At 40.2% G+C, this 19,844-nt stretch overlaps 1 protein-coding gene across 1 annotated transcript in view; it reads right to left on the bottom strand.

Annotated features, from left to right (window-relative positions):
- LOC138602911 (homeobox protein PKNOX2-like) overlaps positions 1-19,844 on the bottom strand; it is a 122,333-nt gene that overhangs the window by 20,436 nt on the left and 82,053 nt on the right. The window contains exons 4-5 of the mRNA XM_069674540.1: positions 17,484-17,620; positions 16,717-16,728 (exon numbers count right to left, since the gene is read on the bottom strand). Of these exons, the coding sequence (XP_069530641.1) occupies positions 16,717-16,728; positions 17,484-17,620 (149 nt within the window). The remainder of the gene's footprint in view (positions 1-16,716; positions 16,729-17,483; positions 17,621-19,844) is intronic.

Below are 19,844 nucleotides of genomic sequence, written 5' to 3'. Positions count from 1 at the left end.
GGACTTGCCTTAACTAAGGACTCGACTTGACTTGACTTGACTTGCCCAAGAAAAAACAACTCGAGACTTGCTTGAGACTTGAGCAAAGATGACTTGGTCACAACACTGGCATCATTGACCCTTCACTGGGTACATTTTAATCCTCTAAAAACAATATCATAGAGAGGATCGTTACAGTTAAGTACTTTTCTTAAGGTTAAATCCTTAACTAACCAAAACCAGCTGTTAGCGACACTGATCTCTTCAAAGCCACCAAACTCCATAGACAAACCATGTGATTTTATGTTGCAGAACACGGGAGTTTCTGGTGTACAGCTGCCTCCATCAGTTAGTTTATATGGACAATTTTTGTTACACAAATATTGTGTTTGATCAAAGCTAACCCTTTAGCCACATAACATTACAAAGAAACTAACCCGTCAAGTCAGCGACCAACAACTGCCATGTTCAGCATGTTAAACCACTGTTTTTCTCAATGGAGTCTGGTGGCTTTGAAGAGAGGGATATCACAGCCGTTTCTGGTTTTAAAAAAGGATCTTACTGCCACAAAAAGCTGTATGGATCCTTTCTGTAATGTGTTCAGACACTGGGAATAATAATCTGAGACTGTCAAAGCCACAGTTATCAGTGCACATACTTTGATGGGGAATATTTGCCAATAAGGATTACATTGCAGCCTGTTTTGTGGGTGCTGGCTGAATGAAAATTCAAAAACATTTAGACATTTAGAACACAAAATAATATTAAAAAATGTGGCACAGCTTTAAGACAGCAATAATTCTACTTTAATGGTAATTGTTTGCTTAATGACGACTGGAGGTCACATTTTTATTTCAAACTGTCTCATTGTTGTGGACATGCATGCGTGTGTGTGTGTGTGTGTGTGTGTGTGTGTGTGTGTGTGTGTGTGCGTGCCTGTGTGAGTGGTGAGTGAATATTGCAGGGGGCTGCACTGACATGGAGGCAGGCTGGGCCCCTGCTCAGGCTCTAACCCATGGCTCTCATTTGCAGCCTTTAATAGTCGTCTATATTATACTCTAATCTGCCTGATCCCAATTTAATGCCGCTCCCTCAGCCAGACGTGGCAGGAATACTAAACAGGAGCGTCACGTGCAGAGTGGAGAGCCTCTGCCTTGTCTGTTTAATGTCTGCTGGTGGGGGGGCCGAGGAGAATTAGGGTGGGGGTTGAAGGAGAGGGGGTGCTAAGTGAGAGAAAACAGGGTGACGCTCAGAACTGCAGATGGTGTCTTAACAAGTTATTTACTCTCACATTCAGCCTCTGTGTTATTTTTATTACAGAACGTGCTTAATTCTGCCAATGGGGCGAGAATATTTAACTTTTCTTCCTCTCTTTTTGAGTCTAAGTGTCTATAAACACAGAAGAACAAGACGTGTCAGCCCACTTGTGTCGACAAAATGGCTTTGTTTGAGTCGTGACTTGCTTCATAAACATCACACAGACATAAAAACGCACACATCTATTCACTGATATCTGCTGTCAAGGAGATGTGGCACCGCAGGACCCAGGGGCATTGTGGGTAGAGGTACAGAGTACACAACATATTTACTGACTGGTAAATAGAGTTAAACAATAGCTAAAAACAAAGCAAATACAGTGATTACATGTGAGAATCTGTGTGATGTAAACTATGACATGAAGACACGTTTTAGACTTACACACATACGTAATTTGCCTGTGCTTGTGAGAGTCATACTATAGTATGCTCAATAGAACAGATTGGACATAAAAAAAAACTTGTGCCACAGTATCGTGCTTAACCAAGGAGCTATAGCCAGTTTTGCTAGCTTTCAACTGGAAAGACTAAGGAGCGATAGCTTATCGGAAAAAGTAGCAGTTGTTAACCTAAGGCCGGTAAGACCATCAGGCTATTTACTCTGTCATTTACATGTCACAGGACCAGGTACCTCAGTACCATGAGAATGTATTTCCATCTGTTATTGTTCTTTAGGTCCAAAGCAGACATGTTGACTATTGACAGTAAAGGTGCCGTTATTTCAATAAATCTAAAAACACTTATTAAATCCAAAATTGACCTTATCTAGCAGTACTCCATTTAGAGCACTAAGGTCGAAAAACAAGATGCTCCTGGATGTTCCCAGATCTGATCTAATAAACTGTGGTGACCGAGTTAAAAACCGCCTCTTCTACCCACTTGTCTACTTGTCTTATAGGGCACCTTGTGCAGGGGCCCAATGCTTCAAAGTATGATGCTGAAGGCACCACACTAGTAGAGATTCTGTTCCTTAGCTTATTGTTTCGATGAGCCATTGAAGTCAGGTGTCATAGTATGAAGAAGCCAAAGTTAGTTTGGAGTGGTGGTTGTGGGCAAAAGATTGGACTTACATGTGAAACCAACATTCAACGTTCACTTCTCTTTAAGTTACATAACATGTAATCTCTATTTACAGATTCTACATAGAAATCTTGGATGGCAAGTGTTCTGGTTTCCGTATGTAGTACGCTTGTAGTCTGAGTAATATTGACCAATCATGTATCAGCTGGCTGCAGCGTATGTAGGAGAAACAGTCTGTGTGGAGAGCAAAAGCATGCAGAACGTAATCCACCGCAATGACATCCCGGCTCCCATCAGCGTCAACTGACAATGATTTAGCTTCTTATTTAACAGACATCTGCATGCTAGCAGCTAACAATCTGCTCTAGATCTAAAATTCAACTTGAGATAATTTCCTTGACACAGTGTCACGAAAACCGTTCAGCGTTCAGATTTTCAGAGGTCCTCGAATGCATCAGAAATTATGGATCCAACCTCCATTCAACAAACAAGCATTTTAAAGTAGTTTTTTCGTCTCCTCTGGAGAACAGACCTGACAAAGCTTCATTTTGACTTTTCAGTAATCTGCATCATGATGTTGAAATTTCAGCAAACTTAAGAGCCGTTAAGTCTTAAATCTGTTTCTTTTTCTGTAAACAATGCAGCACGCGGAAAAGGAAGTCTTGACTGGAAGTCGTTAATCACTAACCGCCGGCTAAACCGGAAGCGCCCAACATGTTCACCACAGAGGCTATATCATCGTCAGACTATAGCCAATGGGCTCTGAGATTGCATTACATGCGATAGTTGCACAGTGTCGGTTACATATTCAGGTATGTACATAAGTACTTATTTCAACCCAAACCATGATCTAAATGTATCAAGAAGTTTTGATTCAAAACTCAACCAAGCTGCACATTTTGCACAAGTTAACCACATGTTTTTCTTATAGTTGCATCATAAAGGGGGAAATGTTTTCCAGGAAGCTTTATCATATAAGGTAACTTCGTGTTGCATATTTTTTTGTAACTACTTTGGCCACTTTATTTTATGAGTCAAACCTAATGCTAAAGCCCTGCACATGCAAAACCAACACTTGCAGATAGAGGTTTTATCTAGGTATAATATGATGATATTATATACCACTATTGTGTTTTCTGTGAGTGTTTTTCAGCAGGACACAAAAAAAAGCAGAAAGAAAACAACAATTTTGCACTTTGCTGTTGCATTGCGCTTCGAACCCTTTAAGGCCAAGCAAAGGCAGAATGCAGTGATTACATTTTTGGTTCAAAGGTCAAATCAGCCGTAATGATTTTTGGGCATAAAACTACCGTACAAGTGAAGTAAGTGCAATTTGACTTAAATACCTTTAGTTTTCCCTCCATTAAGTTACTGCAGTTAGTCTCGTAGGGCTGTGCAGACGTGTTTACAAGCCTTAAAACCAAATAGTTATAATAAAACATAAGTTTAGTTTTAAAAAAACATATTCAATCCATCATTTAGCTGCATAACAGGGTTTTTTTAAAACCTGATTTTATTTAGCCTGAATTGAGATTTTGTGCACTAAGAGAGCAACAAACATCTTTCAGAATTGTTCTCATGTTAAAGATGATTCTAAGGTTTTGAAATCAGCTGTAGTGTTGGTGTTCTAGTGGAATTGTAAGCTCTACCTTGTCATTGGTGCTCTGCGGCTCAATGATGTAAAAGGCTAACGCATCAAGACAATCTGGGTTTGCATGAGGAAACGTCTCTCCTTGAAGACGTACCAGTGTGCACAGTTGGACTTCGCCAGCTCAAAGTGAGGTAAAAACACCACCCTTTGGTGCTTTCTATGACCTTTACACAGGAAGTTAGGATTAAGGTAGATGGGGTGTGAAAAGGCATGCATTTTTATGAACGTGAATATAGCTGCATGTGTCTGCTTGTGTGTGTGTGTTTGGAGGGAGTGCATGGTCACGCGATGTGTGTTTTCCAGTCTCTCTTCTACCTCCTGCAACCATCCAGAGTCCCCCCCGTGTCGGCTGCCAGAAGCGGCAGGTTCTATCTGCAGTGCGGCGGAGTGGAGATTGCCGGCTGGGGGATCATTACAGGGGCCATAAAAGAGCGATTTACAGGACGGCCAGAGAGTGGAGTCAGCACGGTCCCCACCCTCCAGCGCTGCACCGTGCTGGGTCACCAACCAAAAGCCCAAAACGCAGAATCAGAGGCCAGCGGGGGAACGTGATGACTTAAACATGAAGCTGAGGGACATGGCAGATACACTGACATCTGCTTTATGGTCAGAGAGTCAGAGGATGACAAAGGATGTAAGTTGCCACGATGATTTTGACGTTTGATTAAAGGGTGGTAAAACATAATCCGTGTCCAAGAGTTACATTAAATGATTTCATTTCAAATTTAGTAGATTTCTTTGTTAAATACTGCATCAAAAGTCATCAAACCTTCAGTCTCAACATTCAAGCCAACAGCTGTTTAAATTAAATGTAAACAATGACTGGCCTCTCTCCCTATCAACAAAAACAACAATACCCCTGGTCCTTACGAGCAAAGAAAAGGTCATGCTTGTAATTTCTTTCTTATATATTATTAAGGTAAATATAAATGAATGTGTCTGTGCATCAAATGTAGGTGGTTTCTCATTCTTCTCAATTGAAGAAGTCCTAAATTGTTGCATCTTTTTTGTGACTTGGGTGCAGTGGAAATATACTGTGAACACAACCGGCGGCTGCGGCTCGGTCGTGTTTCAATTGGAAAGTTGGAGGTTCGATCCCCAGCATGTTGAAGCGTCCTTGGGCAAGACACTGAACCCCAAATTGCTTCCAGTGGCATACTGTAGCGATCAGTCTGTGAATGTGATGACTGATTGACAGTTGGGCACTTTAGTGTGAATGTGAATGGGTGAATGAAATTTGTTAGGAAATTATTGCTCTGCAGCAGGGGAACATGGTTTAGTTGGAATCAACTTAATGATTGTAAGTCCAACCTACACTAACTTTTAGATGTAGCTCAAACAAACTGTTTTAAAGGTGAGCAAGTTCAGTGGGAACACTTCGTTTGTTGAGAAATATATTGGCTATATTATATTTGTTACCATATGCAATAATACTTTTCTATATCTGGCTATATTGTGTTCATTATATGCAATAATATTTTTCTGGTCATATTTAGATTTGTATTCATGTTGATATTTATAGAATGCATAATCTTTTGCAATACTTCCGCCTATTTATTAGTACTTTTCCTTGTGATGCATTGTTTACAGAAAAATAACCGCTTTTTTTGTGATTGACTTTAATTAACGGCTCTTAAGTTTTCTGAAATCTCAACATCATGATGCAGATTAGTAAAAAGTCAAAATGAAGCTTTGTCAGGTCTGTCCTCAAGAGGAGAAGAAAACTACTTTAAAATGCTCGTTTGTTGAATGGAGGTCGGATCCATCATTTGTGATGCATTCGAGAAAGTCGGGAAATCTAAACGCTGGACGGCTTTCGTGACACAGCGTAAAGAGGATTTATCTCAAGTTGAATTTTAGATCTAGAACAGATTGTTAGCTGAACTTACTGCAGATGTTTGTTTATAGTGATTAAAAAGAAGCTACATTGTCATCAGATGACGCTGATGGAGTCGGGATGTCATCACGGTGGATTACATTCCGCCTGCTTTTGCTCTCCACACAGATTTTCCTGCATGCATCGCAGCCTGCTGATACGTGATTGGACAATACTACTTGGACTACAAACGTAGTACATACAGAAACCAGAACACTTACCGTCCCTAAAATTCTACATTTCTTTGTAGAATCTGTAAATAGAGATTACATTACTTATAACTAACCAAACTAACGCAACTAACCTTACTAACATACTGAACATTACTTAAAGGGAACTCAACTCCTCAGGGACAGCTGGATGATGCACACCAATTTTGGACACCCAGTTCATGATACCAAAAGAATACTGCAAGTGCAACAGCTTCATCATTTATCATAGGCTCAATCACCACCATGTTGACTTTACTTTGGCCTAAGATTGTGACTCAACAGAGATGTATTTCAAAAGCTTTTTACAGATTATCATTTTAATTTTGTCACCATGATTATTGTTTTTTTTCCAGACAGTAAAAACTGTTGAAGCAGCAGATGCAGAGCTGTGCATGAAAACAAGCTGCAATCAAAGCAGCGGCGTCTATGGAACGAGTCAGGCTTGCCTCCTTTCACAGTAATCTGTCAGGCCACCAAGGGGGTACAGAGGGGGGAGGGGTATGAAGGTATGTGTTTATGTGAATATGTGCGTGTTGAGAGAGCGAGGGGAGGCCTCCCTCTCTCTCTCTCTCTCTCTCTCTCTCTCTCACTGTGTGCTCCCGCTGTTTGCCAGCCTAATCAGGCCTGCTGTACCCCCGTATATTAGAAGCCAGTTTGTGCTGGAGTCTTGCTGCGTTTGCTCCCGACAAGGCCCCCGTTTCCCCAGGCTACATGTCTGAAGCACACCCTGTGTAAGGATGTGTGTGTGTATGAGGTTGGGGTACACACAAACATTCGCACACACACAAAGTACCCCAGGCACTATCTGAATAAATCCTGTCTCCTTTCTCTACTTTTCAAACTCCCCTTTTCATTCTTGTGTCTGGTCCTGAACTTCACTTGGGGTTTTGTTTCTCTGAGGCCTCCTGAACCAAAAAAGTCCATCCAGCCTTTGGTTTGTACGACTTCTCTCACAACAAAAAACACAACCAGCGATGCAGTCCCAGTCCACAGTTCCCTGTTTGGAATTCTCAGTGGGATTCAGTTCACAGTACGTGAAGAAGATGACACGAGTATAAGCTGCTATTTGTCTATCTAGTGTTTAGAAATAAACCTGAAGACAAAGGTTTCAGAAGTGAGGGAGCACCACAATATAGATAGAGATTCTACCTCCACGAAGTTTTATAACAGTGTTGATTCAATTGATCATTCAAGAGACTATGGTCTCCATGGACTGACAGATTTTTCTCTTATAGGGTTTGTCCTCCTCACTCATGTCTATGAGGGTATAAAGAAACATCATAACCAGCCTTTTACGTCATCTCAGTCAGCTGCCCAACGCTACAAAATTTGACAATCTAAGCACTCTTTAACATAATTCCTGGCCGCAGCCTCTAGCTTCTAATTCTGATGTGCAGTTGAAGTCAGGTGATGTGGTATGAAGAGTGCAAAAGTCAGCGAGGGGTGATGATGGCCAGGGCAAATAGATGGATCAAACAAACATGGGACTTTGATCCAGGCGAAAGGGTTTGATTCCTGTGTGAAATCAATAGTATATGGGCGCTTTGGTTTAGCTCGGTGGTTAAATAATGTGTCCCACATACAGAGGCCACAGTCCTCGATGCAGCGGCCCTGGGTTCAACTCCCACCCTCTGCCTTTTGCCGCGTGTCATCCCCTACTCTATTCCCCTGTTCCCAATATCCACTGTCCTCTCTCTCTGTATAAATAAAGGCATAAAAGGACAAAAAAATTAACATTTTAACCGTATATGTTCTATAAGAATTGGAACTATTGTTACGTTTTTGTGTAGCTTTACTTTTCATATTTTATATTAATTTCTTGGTTAGTTATGTATCTACTTTTATTTTAACATGTTTGAAATACAGATACTGTATCTATCAATCAATAAATCAGTTACATAACTTATTATCTCAATGCTTTTTAGGATACTATTAATGCTTATCTATGCTTTTTCATGTCTTAAAGTTAACCACTGGCAGTGTTGGGGTTATTGCGTTAAAAAGTAATCAGAGTACTCAGATTACTTTTTTGTTGTAACAGGTAACGTTACGCGTTAGTTCTGTAATTCAAGTAATCTGTTATTTAGTTACTTTTTCACAAAAAGTAATCTGTTACAGGAAATGTATTGCCATATTTTCCTTTTCCTTTTATCACCACCCTGAAGCTCTGTTTCTGTTTCTCTCCTCCTTCTTGGCAGGTAGCTGCGTAACAGCAGAAGGTAAACACAGCTGTGTCAGTGCGCATGCGTTTCTAGCTAATTCAGCAAGCGAGATGTCAAAGAGGACAGTGTTTACTTTGTGGAAATATTCACATTATTCTGAATGTTTGGGTGAAAGGGATGATAACAACATGACGGTGAAATGTAAGTTGTGTCTGGAGGATAAGTGCTCGTCAGCTGTGAAGAGCTCGACTTCAAATGTGAAGACGCATCTGCAGCTAAACACAGCTCCACAACAGCAAAAGTACTCTAACGCTTTACTTTTCTCAAGAGGTAACGCAGTAACGTAACAAGTTACTTTTTTAAAGGCAGTAATCTTGTAACGTTACGAGTTACTTAAGTAACGTTACCAAACACTGACCACTGGGTAACTATTGTTGCACATCCAAAATTCATAAAATTCAGCTTTATTTTGAAAGTGTAACCCTTGTTGCTGAGGGTCGCTTACTTACTTACTTTTTAACTACATGTTCCATTTTCTCACTTTAGCAGGAAGCCCTGAATGTGCAAAACTTCTGCCAAAGGGATAACAAGATACACCTTCATATTTTAAAGTTATAGCAACTGACCATCTGCCACATTGGACAAGTTCGGAGGGAAAAGGTTTTGCTAAAACAAAACAGTTCAACAGCAACTACATGCTCCAAATCGTTGAAACAGTCATCTATTTAAATCAACAACTTTTTGTGTAAAAATTCAAAATTACAACCTTTATGAAGGTCAGATTTTCTTGTAGGACTGTTGCTTCACAATACATTGACATTTGCGCCATGTGAGTGTGCCTTAAAAACTGACAACAGAGTATAAAGTGTATGTAACTATGACCAAACCTGATGTTATACTAGAAGCATAGCTCTGTTTGAGAATAGCTGAGTGCGCAAGTGTGGATGGTAGAGCGAGTGAGTGAGAGAGAGTGGAAGTGTGTGTTAGTAAAGTTACAGAGCGACTGTACAATAAGGCTGTGTGTAATAAAGCCTACGACTCCTCAAGACTCAAGCCGAGTTCCTGTGTCTTGCTTGCTTCTTTCTGGTGGCGTGTCAAAGTGACGGGAGTTAGGCCTGACGCTAGCTACAGCTTTGGCTCTGGTGCAGAACGATAAGTCGGTCAGGGCGCTGAAGCAGGAAACGTTCACACTGAGTATTTGTCTGCAGTATTCCTTTCAGGCTTCCTACAATTGCAAAAACTCTTGACCACTAAGATGCAAACAAAAAGCATCAGTTAAACAAAGACATGAAGATAACTTCAGTCTGAATGGATGACCATTTTATACATGCTATATAGGCCACTCTTAATGCCAAGACTATACAACATATACAACTAAGTTTCCACAGAAAAGAGCAAAAAAAAGGGAAAATAACTTGTGCACTTCCTTTCTCATCCAAAGTCAAGCGGCGAGGAAACTCATAAAAGCGAGTATCTGAAAGAAACAGCCAATAAAACTACTTGAGCTTTGACACAGTTTCCTGCACTGAGCAGCAGCTGAGCACAGACACACGCTGACCTGCTAAATGGAGGAGGCACGGCCTGTTTTAAGCCCGTCAGACATGCGAGTCTGTGCGCGGCTGGATGAGCTGCACAGTGCTGGAGGATGCATTGATGCATTGTGTCAGTGAGGATAAACAGACTCTATGGTGCATTACAGAGGCAGACAAACACAGGCCGGCACAGACGTGGAGAATGCTGGTGTGATGTGTGAAATTAAACACACTCCCTCCTGATGTGTTCGACACGAGACGTCGTCAGACCTTCACTTCCTTTATGCCATTAACAACGAGTGCGTATACCAGCATAAACACAGCCAGGATGAATAATAAGTTCCTGTTTCTCTCAGAGATTGTCGACTGTCAGCATGACGGCATGTAAACCTTCCCTCAAATACACGCACAAACCCTTAAATCCAGTCTCAATGCAAAACAGCCGCACTGACCAGCATGAGAGAGGCTTTCAGCAAAGACCCACTATGGAGGGAGTAAATGATAATATGCACCATACAGGGCTCTGCACTGCAACACTGGCATCTTTAAACAGGCATCCAAACACACTTTGTCAAAAAACAGAATCAATCCAATTCATCTCTTATTATTCGTCCATCACTTTCTGATGCAAACAAAATGAGTAATGTATACAACTTGTACTATAGAGTGTGCAATGAGTTTGATGAATTGCAAGAAATATAAGAAAGAGTTTCTTTTATTTTAACACTTCCATGCCTGGCGTCCACAACACTGGACTGATATTTGGAGCCTTTTTGACCCATTTTAGTGTTTTTAACAATGTCCAAATCACCAGGTAGCAGTCCTGCAAATTGTTGTATGCATCTCTTTGTTGTTTCAGAAATGACATCCTATATCCCAAATGGCAGGAATAACTGTTTTATCTACAGACACCAGAAAAGTATATACTATATACAAAAATAAGAATAATATTCTTCTGAATGTGAGATTTAAACAATATTTTTCCAGCTAATTCATTTCTGTGAATGAAAATGTGTCCACTCTTGTGAATGTTAATGGGTACATCCAGCCTACAGGGCCTATATGTAGGTTCTGTCTTACTGTGTTTAAATCAAATTTAAAATCATCATATAATCTAAGCTTTCATAGTCTGTTAAATAGCTTTCATGACTAGTCTCCGGAGTAGTCACGATACACGATATAAACAATACTCCATAGGCTACCTGTTTCAATACCACAGCAACAAAAAAAGAACTCTTAAAGGGGACATGTTTTAGCTATGCAATCAGTTTTCTATTATTCGAATGTGTTTTTGAATGACGTTGGTAAAGTTTGTTTGGTTTAAAAAAATTGTATATGTATTTTAATTCAATTATTTTTCAGAGCCTCTCCTTCCTCCTGAAACAAACAAGCCGTCACTCCAAAGTTGTAGAAAACATGGCTGCTCTAGGATCGGTTATTCGGCCTCATATGTACGAGCCAGAAACACCAGGAGGTATCAGAACGGTAAGTTGAAATCTTGACGACAACTTGACTACAAGCTAGTGCGAGAAGGCAGCCTGAGGTGAATGACGGTGAATATCCATTTAAAAGATATGGTCCCCCCCTGCACACAGTGATGGTACAGAAAGACATAAAACCAACTCATTTAACAGACCGTTTACAGTAATGAAAGGCTTCATGAGCAGGGTTTTCTCTATTCGCCTACCCTCTCAACCATCAATCATAAACATAAGAAAAAGTGTTTAGTTGTCTCTAGAGAATCTGCCCTTTACCGGTATTTTCTCATTTTCTTCTTACTCTGCTGTTTGGGACATTTCTGGGTGTCAGTAATTGTGCAGTGGTGTTCAGCTCAAAGCCAACAGTCCGCAGGTCAGGACTAAGGGAAAAAGTAGAGACCAGGTGACAGCGCTGTCTCTCTGCTCTCTGTCTGTCTGCAATAGACGCTAACGCAACTTGTTTGTCTTTTAAAAGACCCCAAAAGGACTTCACAAAACGTCATCTGAGTTAAACGTGTTATTGAAAAATATCGAAGTACTGAAGATTTTGACAACCTTACTTCAGAGTTGATACTTTATTATAATGCTTACAGCCCATATTTATTAGGTAACTGGTTCCATTGATGCACCATGGACAGATATGCACTTCCTTAAAATATAGTACATGTGGCTTTATATTTTCCTCTGTGATTTATGATTAATTCATGATAGGGCCAGACAGTTCAGTCTGCTCTGTTGCTGGAATAGACCATGTTAGTGAATGTATCCTGCAGTCATGTACAAACTGGTATGACCTCTGAAAACACTCTTATGTTACTGTTTATAACTCATTCCCTGAATTCTCTACATGTACGGCAAGTGAGCAGTTAACACACTGATAAAAGTGTGACCTTAAAAACAGCGTGTTCTGGTAAACACGGCTCCTCCACTTGTTTCTACGAATCATAAGAACATTTGTGTTTATAAAGAAAAACACTATTATGAAGTCTCTTTTAATTAAGTGCCTGTTTCCATCTCTGAGCAGCATCAGCCTCCGTCAGCTGCGAACGCTACATCCTGACAAACAAAAGCCTACTAGCTTTTTAATAAGATGCAGAGAATCCAGAAGGATCTTTATAGTAAATGCCACAACTCATTAGGCTAATTACCCTATCACACATTTACTCGCTGCTAATAACAAAGTGTGCAGAGAGACAGAGAGAGGCAGAGAGGAAACCACACATCTCCTCATAAAGTCGGCATTCTAGCAATTAGTGAAAAGACACATTAAAGCCCACACAGACTTCCTGAGCAAAAATAATTAAAGAAAAGTAGCAGAGATGTTGATTCTTTTCTCTTTTTAAAGTCTACAGCCCCCGTATGAGCAGAGGCAGGAGCACAGGCAGATCAGACTGGTATTTAAAAAGAGAGGCTGCTATTTGTGTCTTTTTGCATAATTTGACTCACTGTGGGAGCCGTGACTCGAGAAGTCAAATTTAATTGTGTTTATAACAAGGTAACAATGTGCGTTTAGTAATTAGCTCCTTGCGTGGGACAAAAATAATTCAAAAAATTTGAATGTGCTCGGCCTCCTCTGAAGAGGGAACAGCGAGGATTTCACTTAGCAGCTACAAATAATCACATTTTAACAGCTCATGCTGCTGAATCCTCGCTCGCGTTGCTCCCCGAGCTCACTGATGACTCTCACACTGCTGATTGCAACATTTTAATTGGGCGTCTTACACATTTACGTACAGACGCTGCTTCCTCGATATTCTCCAAAGCACCATTTAACTGGTAAGTAACTCATGTCGCCACCTTGTTCTATTCTTACCCTTTGTGCCCCTGTTTCAACACGTTCTCACCGCAAACTAAAATACTGCGAGGTCTGTACCGTCAAAAGCTGCAGCTCGGTCAATGCTCCTAAGTTTGAAAATATGATGATCTCGGTACACCTCCAGTGTCAGTTTTGCATATGCAGGGCTCCACGGTCAATTTACGCAATGTCCACTTAGACTTTCAAAATAAAGCAGTCAAGTCAGTAAAAACATCTTTCAAATGAAGGCTTACAGAGAAATATTTCAAGTGTTTGTAGTTTGGGATGTGCAACAGAAATGAACACATCAGAAATGTCGTGGAGCGGCTGCAGTGTGTTTACATTTCGGCACCAACATGAGTTGGTTAGGAAGAAAGATTGCGGTTTGGGTTTAAAGCAATGTCTGATATGTAACTGTTGAATTTGACCTAACTAAAGTATGTATGTTGTATAACTTCCATTGTCCACCAATCACCACGCCAAGCAAACGTTTGTGCTCTTCTTACTTCGTCACCTGACTAAAACAGCACATAAAACATGAAATGATGCTAGTGGTATACCTAGATCTTCATATTTTGAAGCATTGGGCCACTGACCATCTGCCATAATTGTCAAGTTAGTCGTGAAAACAGGGCTGCACCTACAAACACTGATCATGTGCAGCTTTATTTCAATGTAAAACTAAATAATTTGGACCCTGATAAAGGGATGTTGTGGAACTAGTATTTGTCCAACAAACTCTAGCGACAAGCTCTGCCTCTTTACATGAATACGAAGCAGGCTGTTAAAAATCTTGGCATTATATTGTTATATATATATATTGTAAGCATGCATGTTAACTTTGAATATTTCAATATTTGGTGTAACTATTATATTCAAAACAATATAAAATGTTTTAGCATTGCAGGTGTAACCATTAACACACTAATGTAAACACAGTTACAGCAATGTAGTACTTTAAACCCTTTCCACATAAGGGTCTAATTTATCTGGTCAAATGTTTTGTGATTCACTAAAATACAGAGATTTCAATGACAGGGTGTCACATGCTTTATTTTTGGTTAACCTAAACTACTACTGTTGTTTTGGTCTGAGGAAATAATGTTAACACAATGCTATTTGTGTTACACTTCCACCTATTTTGGTTTAATGCAAATTGGTTACAGCCAAACAGGCAAAGCCTCATTCATGATATTTGTTTAAATTCAGGGTTAATTTACATTTTTTTGTTCATTTTTTTTATTTATGGTGTACAGCATACTTTCCCACTTTAAACAGAGCCAGGCTAGCTGTTAGCTCCTAGCTCCCTGTTAGCTTCATACAAAGCACAGACAGGTTGTTCATATCTGTATCATCTCACAGTAGAACAGAAATAAAGTGTTATCCGTAATATGTTGAAATACTCCCATAATCCTTAAATTAAATGTAATTGAAGAAAACATGCAAATAAACAAAAACAGGCAAATTAGGCTAATTGCGAAAGAAACTAACGTCATGTTAGCTAGCTGTAACTTTAGTAGTTACTTTCAGAACTGTCAGCAAGTAAGTCCACTTTTATGGACAAGAAAAGAAGTCTAATTCCTGCCTCCCACTGCATAATTGTATGTACTTGTGTGCACTGTAAGCTTATTTAAATTGGCAGGCTAATGATACGCAAAAGGCTAACAGGAGGTTAACAGCAGATATCTGGGAAAATATCAATATGTCAAATTTAGCCAAAACAAATCACTTTGTAGATTAATCTCCAACACCACTGATGGATAGCCAACTTGAATAACTCCATGAGTCACAGACTATGGCAACAACAAGCGTGCATGCGAGTCCAAGTCATATTAGCCAGCTTTTAGCATAAGTACACTTAGGCTGTAGTCGATGCATATGTGTATTTGGTTGTGTTTTCTGTGTGGGTAGTGCATGTTTAAATGTGCAAAGTTGATCTGTTTAGTTGCAGCTCACTTTACTTGTATCACTCTGAACCATATACACACTGCTGCATGTTTGAATCAGTTTTACATAAACAACACACCTAAGACTGGATACAAAGACTGCAGCTCTGATAAAAGCCTTCCAATCAAGCTGATAAAGTACGTTAGCATTATTAACATTCATGTATTCTCTGTAAGACAACAATAGAGCTGAATAGACTTTTAAATAAGAAGGTCTACAGTATAAGATAATCGTGTTGTTTAGCTGCTACGTCTGTATTCTTCTCTCCCTTTTACTGTGCAGTTTAGGAAAGACAGAATAAGGAAGTGGAGACCCTGAAACCATGTGGAAGAGAAAGAGGGCCTGATTTGAGCTGAAACACCCCCCTCTCCTCCCCTACCGCCCCCACCACCCGGAGCTGCTCCAAACATGGCTGCTCACATCAAAGGCAGCCGTGTATCTCAGAGGAGCTGCCGAGGACTTTACAGCAGCTCGCCTCACAGGGGCTCGCACCTCCTCAGACAGCAGCGGTGGAGACCCGCGGGGGGGACCTGAGGAGCCGGGACAGACGCCCGACAGAGTCTGCAGTGTCATCGTTACAGGACGGGCTGCGCCAGACGGTGCGGGGCAGCTCATGTCTCACATCACACTACAGATAGAGTAAGTTGTTGGTTTGCTGCCTGCACCAGGAGATCAGCCAGCTCGATTAAAAATGTCTGTACTTTGAATAATTTACTTCATAAATAGATAATACAAGCTCATTATGAGGGAGCATCAATATTCTAGTGATAAGCTGAGAGGGGAGAGAGGTGTCTTTTTATTTTTTAAGTTTTTCCAGCAGTGATTTTTCTTCTTGTTTTCTGCACCTACAACAAGGTGGTGCCTTCGAGGGTTTCTACAAGGTGAATTAAATAATAAAATGTGGAACAAATCTGTAAACAACCTAAAATAAGTGTGACAAAAGACAAGTAAGGCAAAAGGCTTATATACATTTCACAATCTGTTTCCTACACCTCACAACTAATTCATCTGAAGGTCTAATGAAAGCTCCTCACTGGTTTCAACAAACAGGTGGTATATGTGCTGTGTTATTCGGACACATATTAAAGGAGTTTTTTTTTAACAATTGTACACAAGTTTTAATGTAATTATGTTTCAGAGCCTCTCCTCTCTCCTGAAACAAACAAGCTGTTTTGCCATTCAAAGGTCAGACCTTAGCCACGATTGGCTGACAGTATTTGGAGCTACCGCATAGCTCCTCTCCCACGTGTGCGATTCTACGTGGCGGAGCGGCCACACTGCACTGCCACTCCAAAGTTGTAGAAAACATGGCTGCTCTAGGATCGGTTATTCAGCCTTATATGTACTAGAATCGCCAGGAGGTATCAGAATGGTAAGTTGAAATCTTGATGACGACTTGACTAAAAGCTAGTGCAAGAAGGCAGCCTGAGGTGAATGAGGGTGAATGATGATTAGTCGATTTCAGTGAAAGCAAGGTTCTGCGTAGAAACCTGCAGCTGAACGGCCCATTTCAGAGGCGACCTTTTTAAACATGTAATTCTGTAAAAACACGGAATTATGCAGTTTTCACTTTTTCACTGTGAACAATAAACACCCCAAAATGTAAAATCCATGCACAATATGAGAATATCCATTCAAAAGATACAGCCCCTTTGCACTGACCCCCCCCCCATTTCTATATTTGCACTTGGAGTGTGGTATATGTAGTTCCACAATGAGGTCTGTACCACTTGAAGAGTGATGCTTACCTTTGAAAATGACTGTTGGCGTGAAAGAGAAATAAATGATGATTTACAATTCAAACCTCACACAAACCTTACATCTCTGTTTGATGATGAACATTTTTTAAAATGCTTGATATTTGGTTTCCTTTCGCCCTCATTGGTGTTTTTTCGTATCCAGTACAATGACACAAAAGCATCCATTCATTGTCTCAGCCTTATAATCACAATCATGAGGTTATCCCAGCATACACTGTGTAGAAGTCAGAGAAACAGCCGGTCTATTACCAGAATATCAAATGCTTATTTTAAAGCCAATTTATGAAACTCAAAGAGAGTTAAATTCATGGTGCTTCTGCTGCCTTTGATGAGTGAAAGCATTCACTGAAGGTGCTCTTTGCTTATGAACCACACTTAGTGAAAATTGAAGGAGAAAACATTCAAGTACTGTTTTTAAAAGCTTTTATGTCACGGTGAGTTTAAGAGAATATATTAAAAACAACACGAGTGTTTGTAGCACATTGTCGGCAAGAAGCACATCAAGTCAATTTAGTGCAACTTCTTTTTGATTGTGTTTGGCTACAGAGAAAATGGAGTCATTATTTAGAAGGACGAACTAGTGAGGGGGAATTCAGATGCAGAATGATGCACATTTATCAGTCTTTAAAACAAAAAGCTGTCACACTTCTGGTATTTCTATATAATATGGAGTTCACATTTGTGCATTGTTCCCCCAAAATAGACGTACAAGCCCTTTAATGACACCTGAACCTCTCATGGGAGATTGAACCAACCTGTAAACGGCCCTCTTGTCAGACTCGAGCTGTGCCTGGGGGTCAAGGGTCACACTGACAGAGGTATTTCCTGCTGCAGAGGCTGCTGGGATGTGGACCTGGGGGGTCTTGGTGTTCTGCTGAGTGGTGCCCGTCATCTGGTGACACAAAGAACAATGACCAAATTAAAACGTCATTTTTTAAACCATCCATTTTCTTCTGCTCAGCCATGGCCACGTCGCAGTGGCAATTAAAATATTTTAACTATAATGTTAGGGTTTGAGTTTTTTGCAGGTTAGTTCTTTAGCGTAAGAGTTTAATGGATGATTCTCATCTTGTTAGATCAATATATGAGTAAGAATCCATAGCCATAGTAGTGGCTCTGAGAGGCAATATTAAACAGATGGTCTCCAAGATTTTCATTTAAATAAATGTCTGTTAAGTCACAATCTATCGTTGAATGAGGTAACACAATGGTGATTGAGCCTATGGCCCACTGATGAAAGCCTTTGTATTTGCAGTTTTATGGAAATCCCAAGCGGCGCCCAGTTAGTGAAGCGTTTTCCATCTCCCAGCAGTGGTTGGTCTACCAGAGAGGGTAGGCAGAGCTAAGCGCCTGCTTTTCCAGTCTCTGCAAGTGTTGCGAGTAAACAGTAATCTACTATGGCTGAACAAACAAAGAAAAGATGGATGACTACAGATACAACTTCAACAAGAAGTGAAAATCCAAAGAAAAAGAAACAAATATATATAATATGCTCATGTCAGCATGCTAATAGAGAGAGATACTTTATTAATCCTCGAGGGGAAATTCAAGTGCTAAACACTTTCAGATTGTTAATGTCAACATTTTAGCAGCATGGGCTGTAAATAAGAAGTGGATGTAGCCTCTTGGCTTCAAAAGTATTAGCAACACTGAACCGCATTCTTTCTAATAGCCAGCATGGAGCGACTCCACTGGTGGCAAAAAAAAGCCAAATTGTATAGAAGTCTATGAGAAAATAAGCCTACTTTTCACTTTATTCAATACACTAGTAAACATTTTGTAAATTAGTTCATGGTCTCAATCTCTAGTTTCAAGTCTTCTTCAAATCAGCATTATGTTCATTTTGTAAATTATGCTCCCATTAAGAGTCAAATAGAAGATAAAGCAGGGTACGGTTTAGGGCGTGGCTACCTGTGATTGACAAGTTGCTATCACGGCAATTTGCCAAAGAGATGTAGCAATGTGTATCCAATCTTTTGTCCAAATATGGTCTCTTTTGGCTCTAAAAAAACAAGATGCTGACAGCCACAATGCTGAACTTGAGGCTAGTTGTAGCAGTAGTGGTAGTAGTACTCTAATCGACAAACCAATGGGTGAAGTCAAGGTGGCTATGTCAATTGCTTATACAGTTTATTGGTAGCATGCTAACATTTGCTACTTATGGCTAAACACAATGCACAGCTTAGGCTGATGGGAGTGTTATTAGTCCTGCAGGTGTTTGATCATAAACCAAAGTATTGCAGCAGGGCTTCTGAAAGTTGGCAACAAATGCAACGAAAGTAGAAGTAGTAGGTGTTGAGATGTTTAAGATGGGCCACTAGCATGCCTTTAAACATAAATTCAAGAAACAAATTAGAAAGAAAAAGTATTTCAATGTTTTCATGGCGATTTAATTATGTTAAATGAATGGACTCAGATCACAGACAGACTAACACATACTTTTCTTTTAATTAGTCGCTTAAACATACTAACCAAACTACTGTCAATCATGTCAAATTTGAAGATCACATGACCAAAATATCCATTTTATCTATGATGTAAAACCATTGCATTGACTTCGTCCTCTTCGTGTTATGACCACACGGCTGCTTGTTCGGTCTGAGTAATGTTTTAATCACTCTTCAAAAGCAATAAGGTGCAACATGCAGGTGATGCCCACAGACTACAAATGAGGGTGTAGCTGGAGTGAATCATTATTGCCTGACAGGTCAGTAGCCTTGTAATGAAGCTGTTAAGCAAAATGAATAAGGAAGGATAGACTCCGTAAGTGAACAAGGAATGTTCAGGTCATATGCAGAGTCCTGTTCAACGTTAATAATCAATTATTATTTGGCAGCTAAACAGTGTGTTCATATACTGCTGAATATTCACTTTGCTCCTCTCACCTGAGGTGTTCCAACATGGAGACATTACAGAATGTGTAAGCTTCCTTTGATGTTATTAGTGCTGTGGGCTGATGCTGTGTAGACGAACTGTTGTCTTCTTCATCCTCTACCCCACTTTCCTCTCTCAATCGTTCTCTCTCAGGAAATGAGTCTAACAACCGCACCCCCACCCTTTTTTTTTCCTGAGTCGGGGTTGGATGGGAGGAAGCTTCAAGTCTTAATCCCAGCACC

The sequence above is a fragment of the Semicossyphus pulcher genome, unplaced genomic scaffold, assembly GCF_022749685.1.
Source record: "Semicossyphus pulcher isolate SPU_LCO1_2020_fin unplaced genomic scaffold, fSemPul1.0.p SCAF_10, whole genome shotgun sequence".
Lineage (NCBI taxonomy): Eukaryota > Metazoa > Chordata > Actinopteri > Labriformes > Labridae > Semicossyphus > Semicossyphus pulcher.
This window is presented reverse-complemented; position numbering and strand designations above follow the sequence as displayed.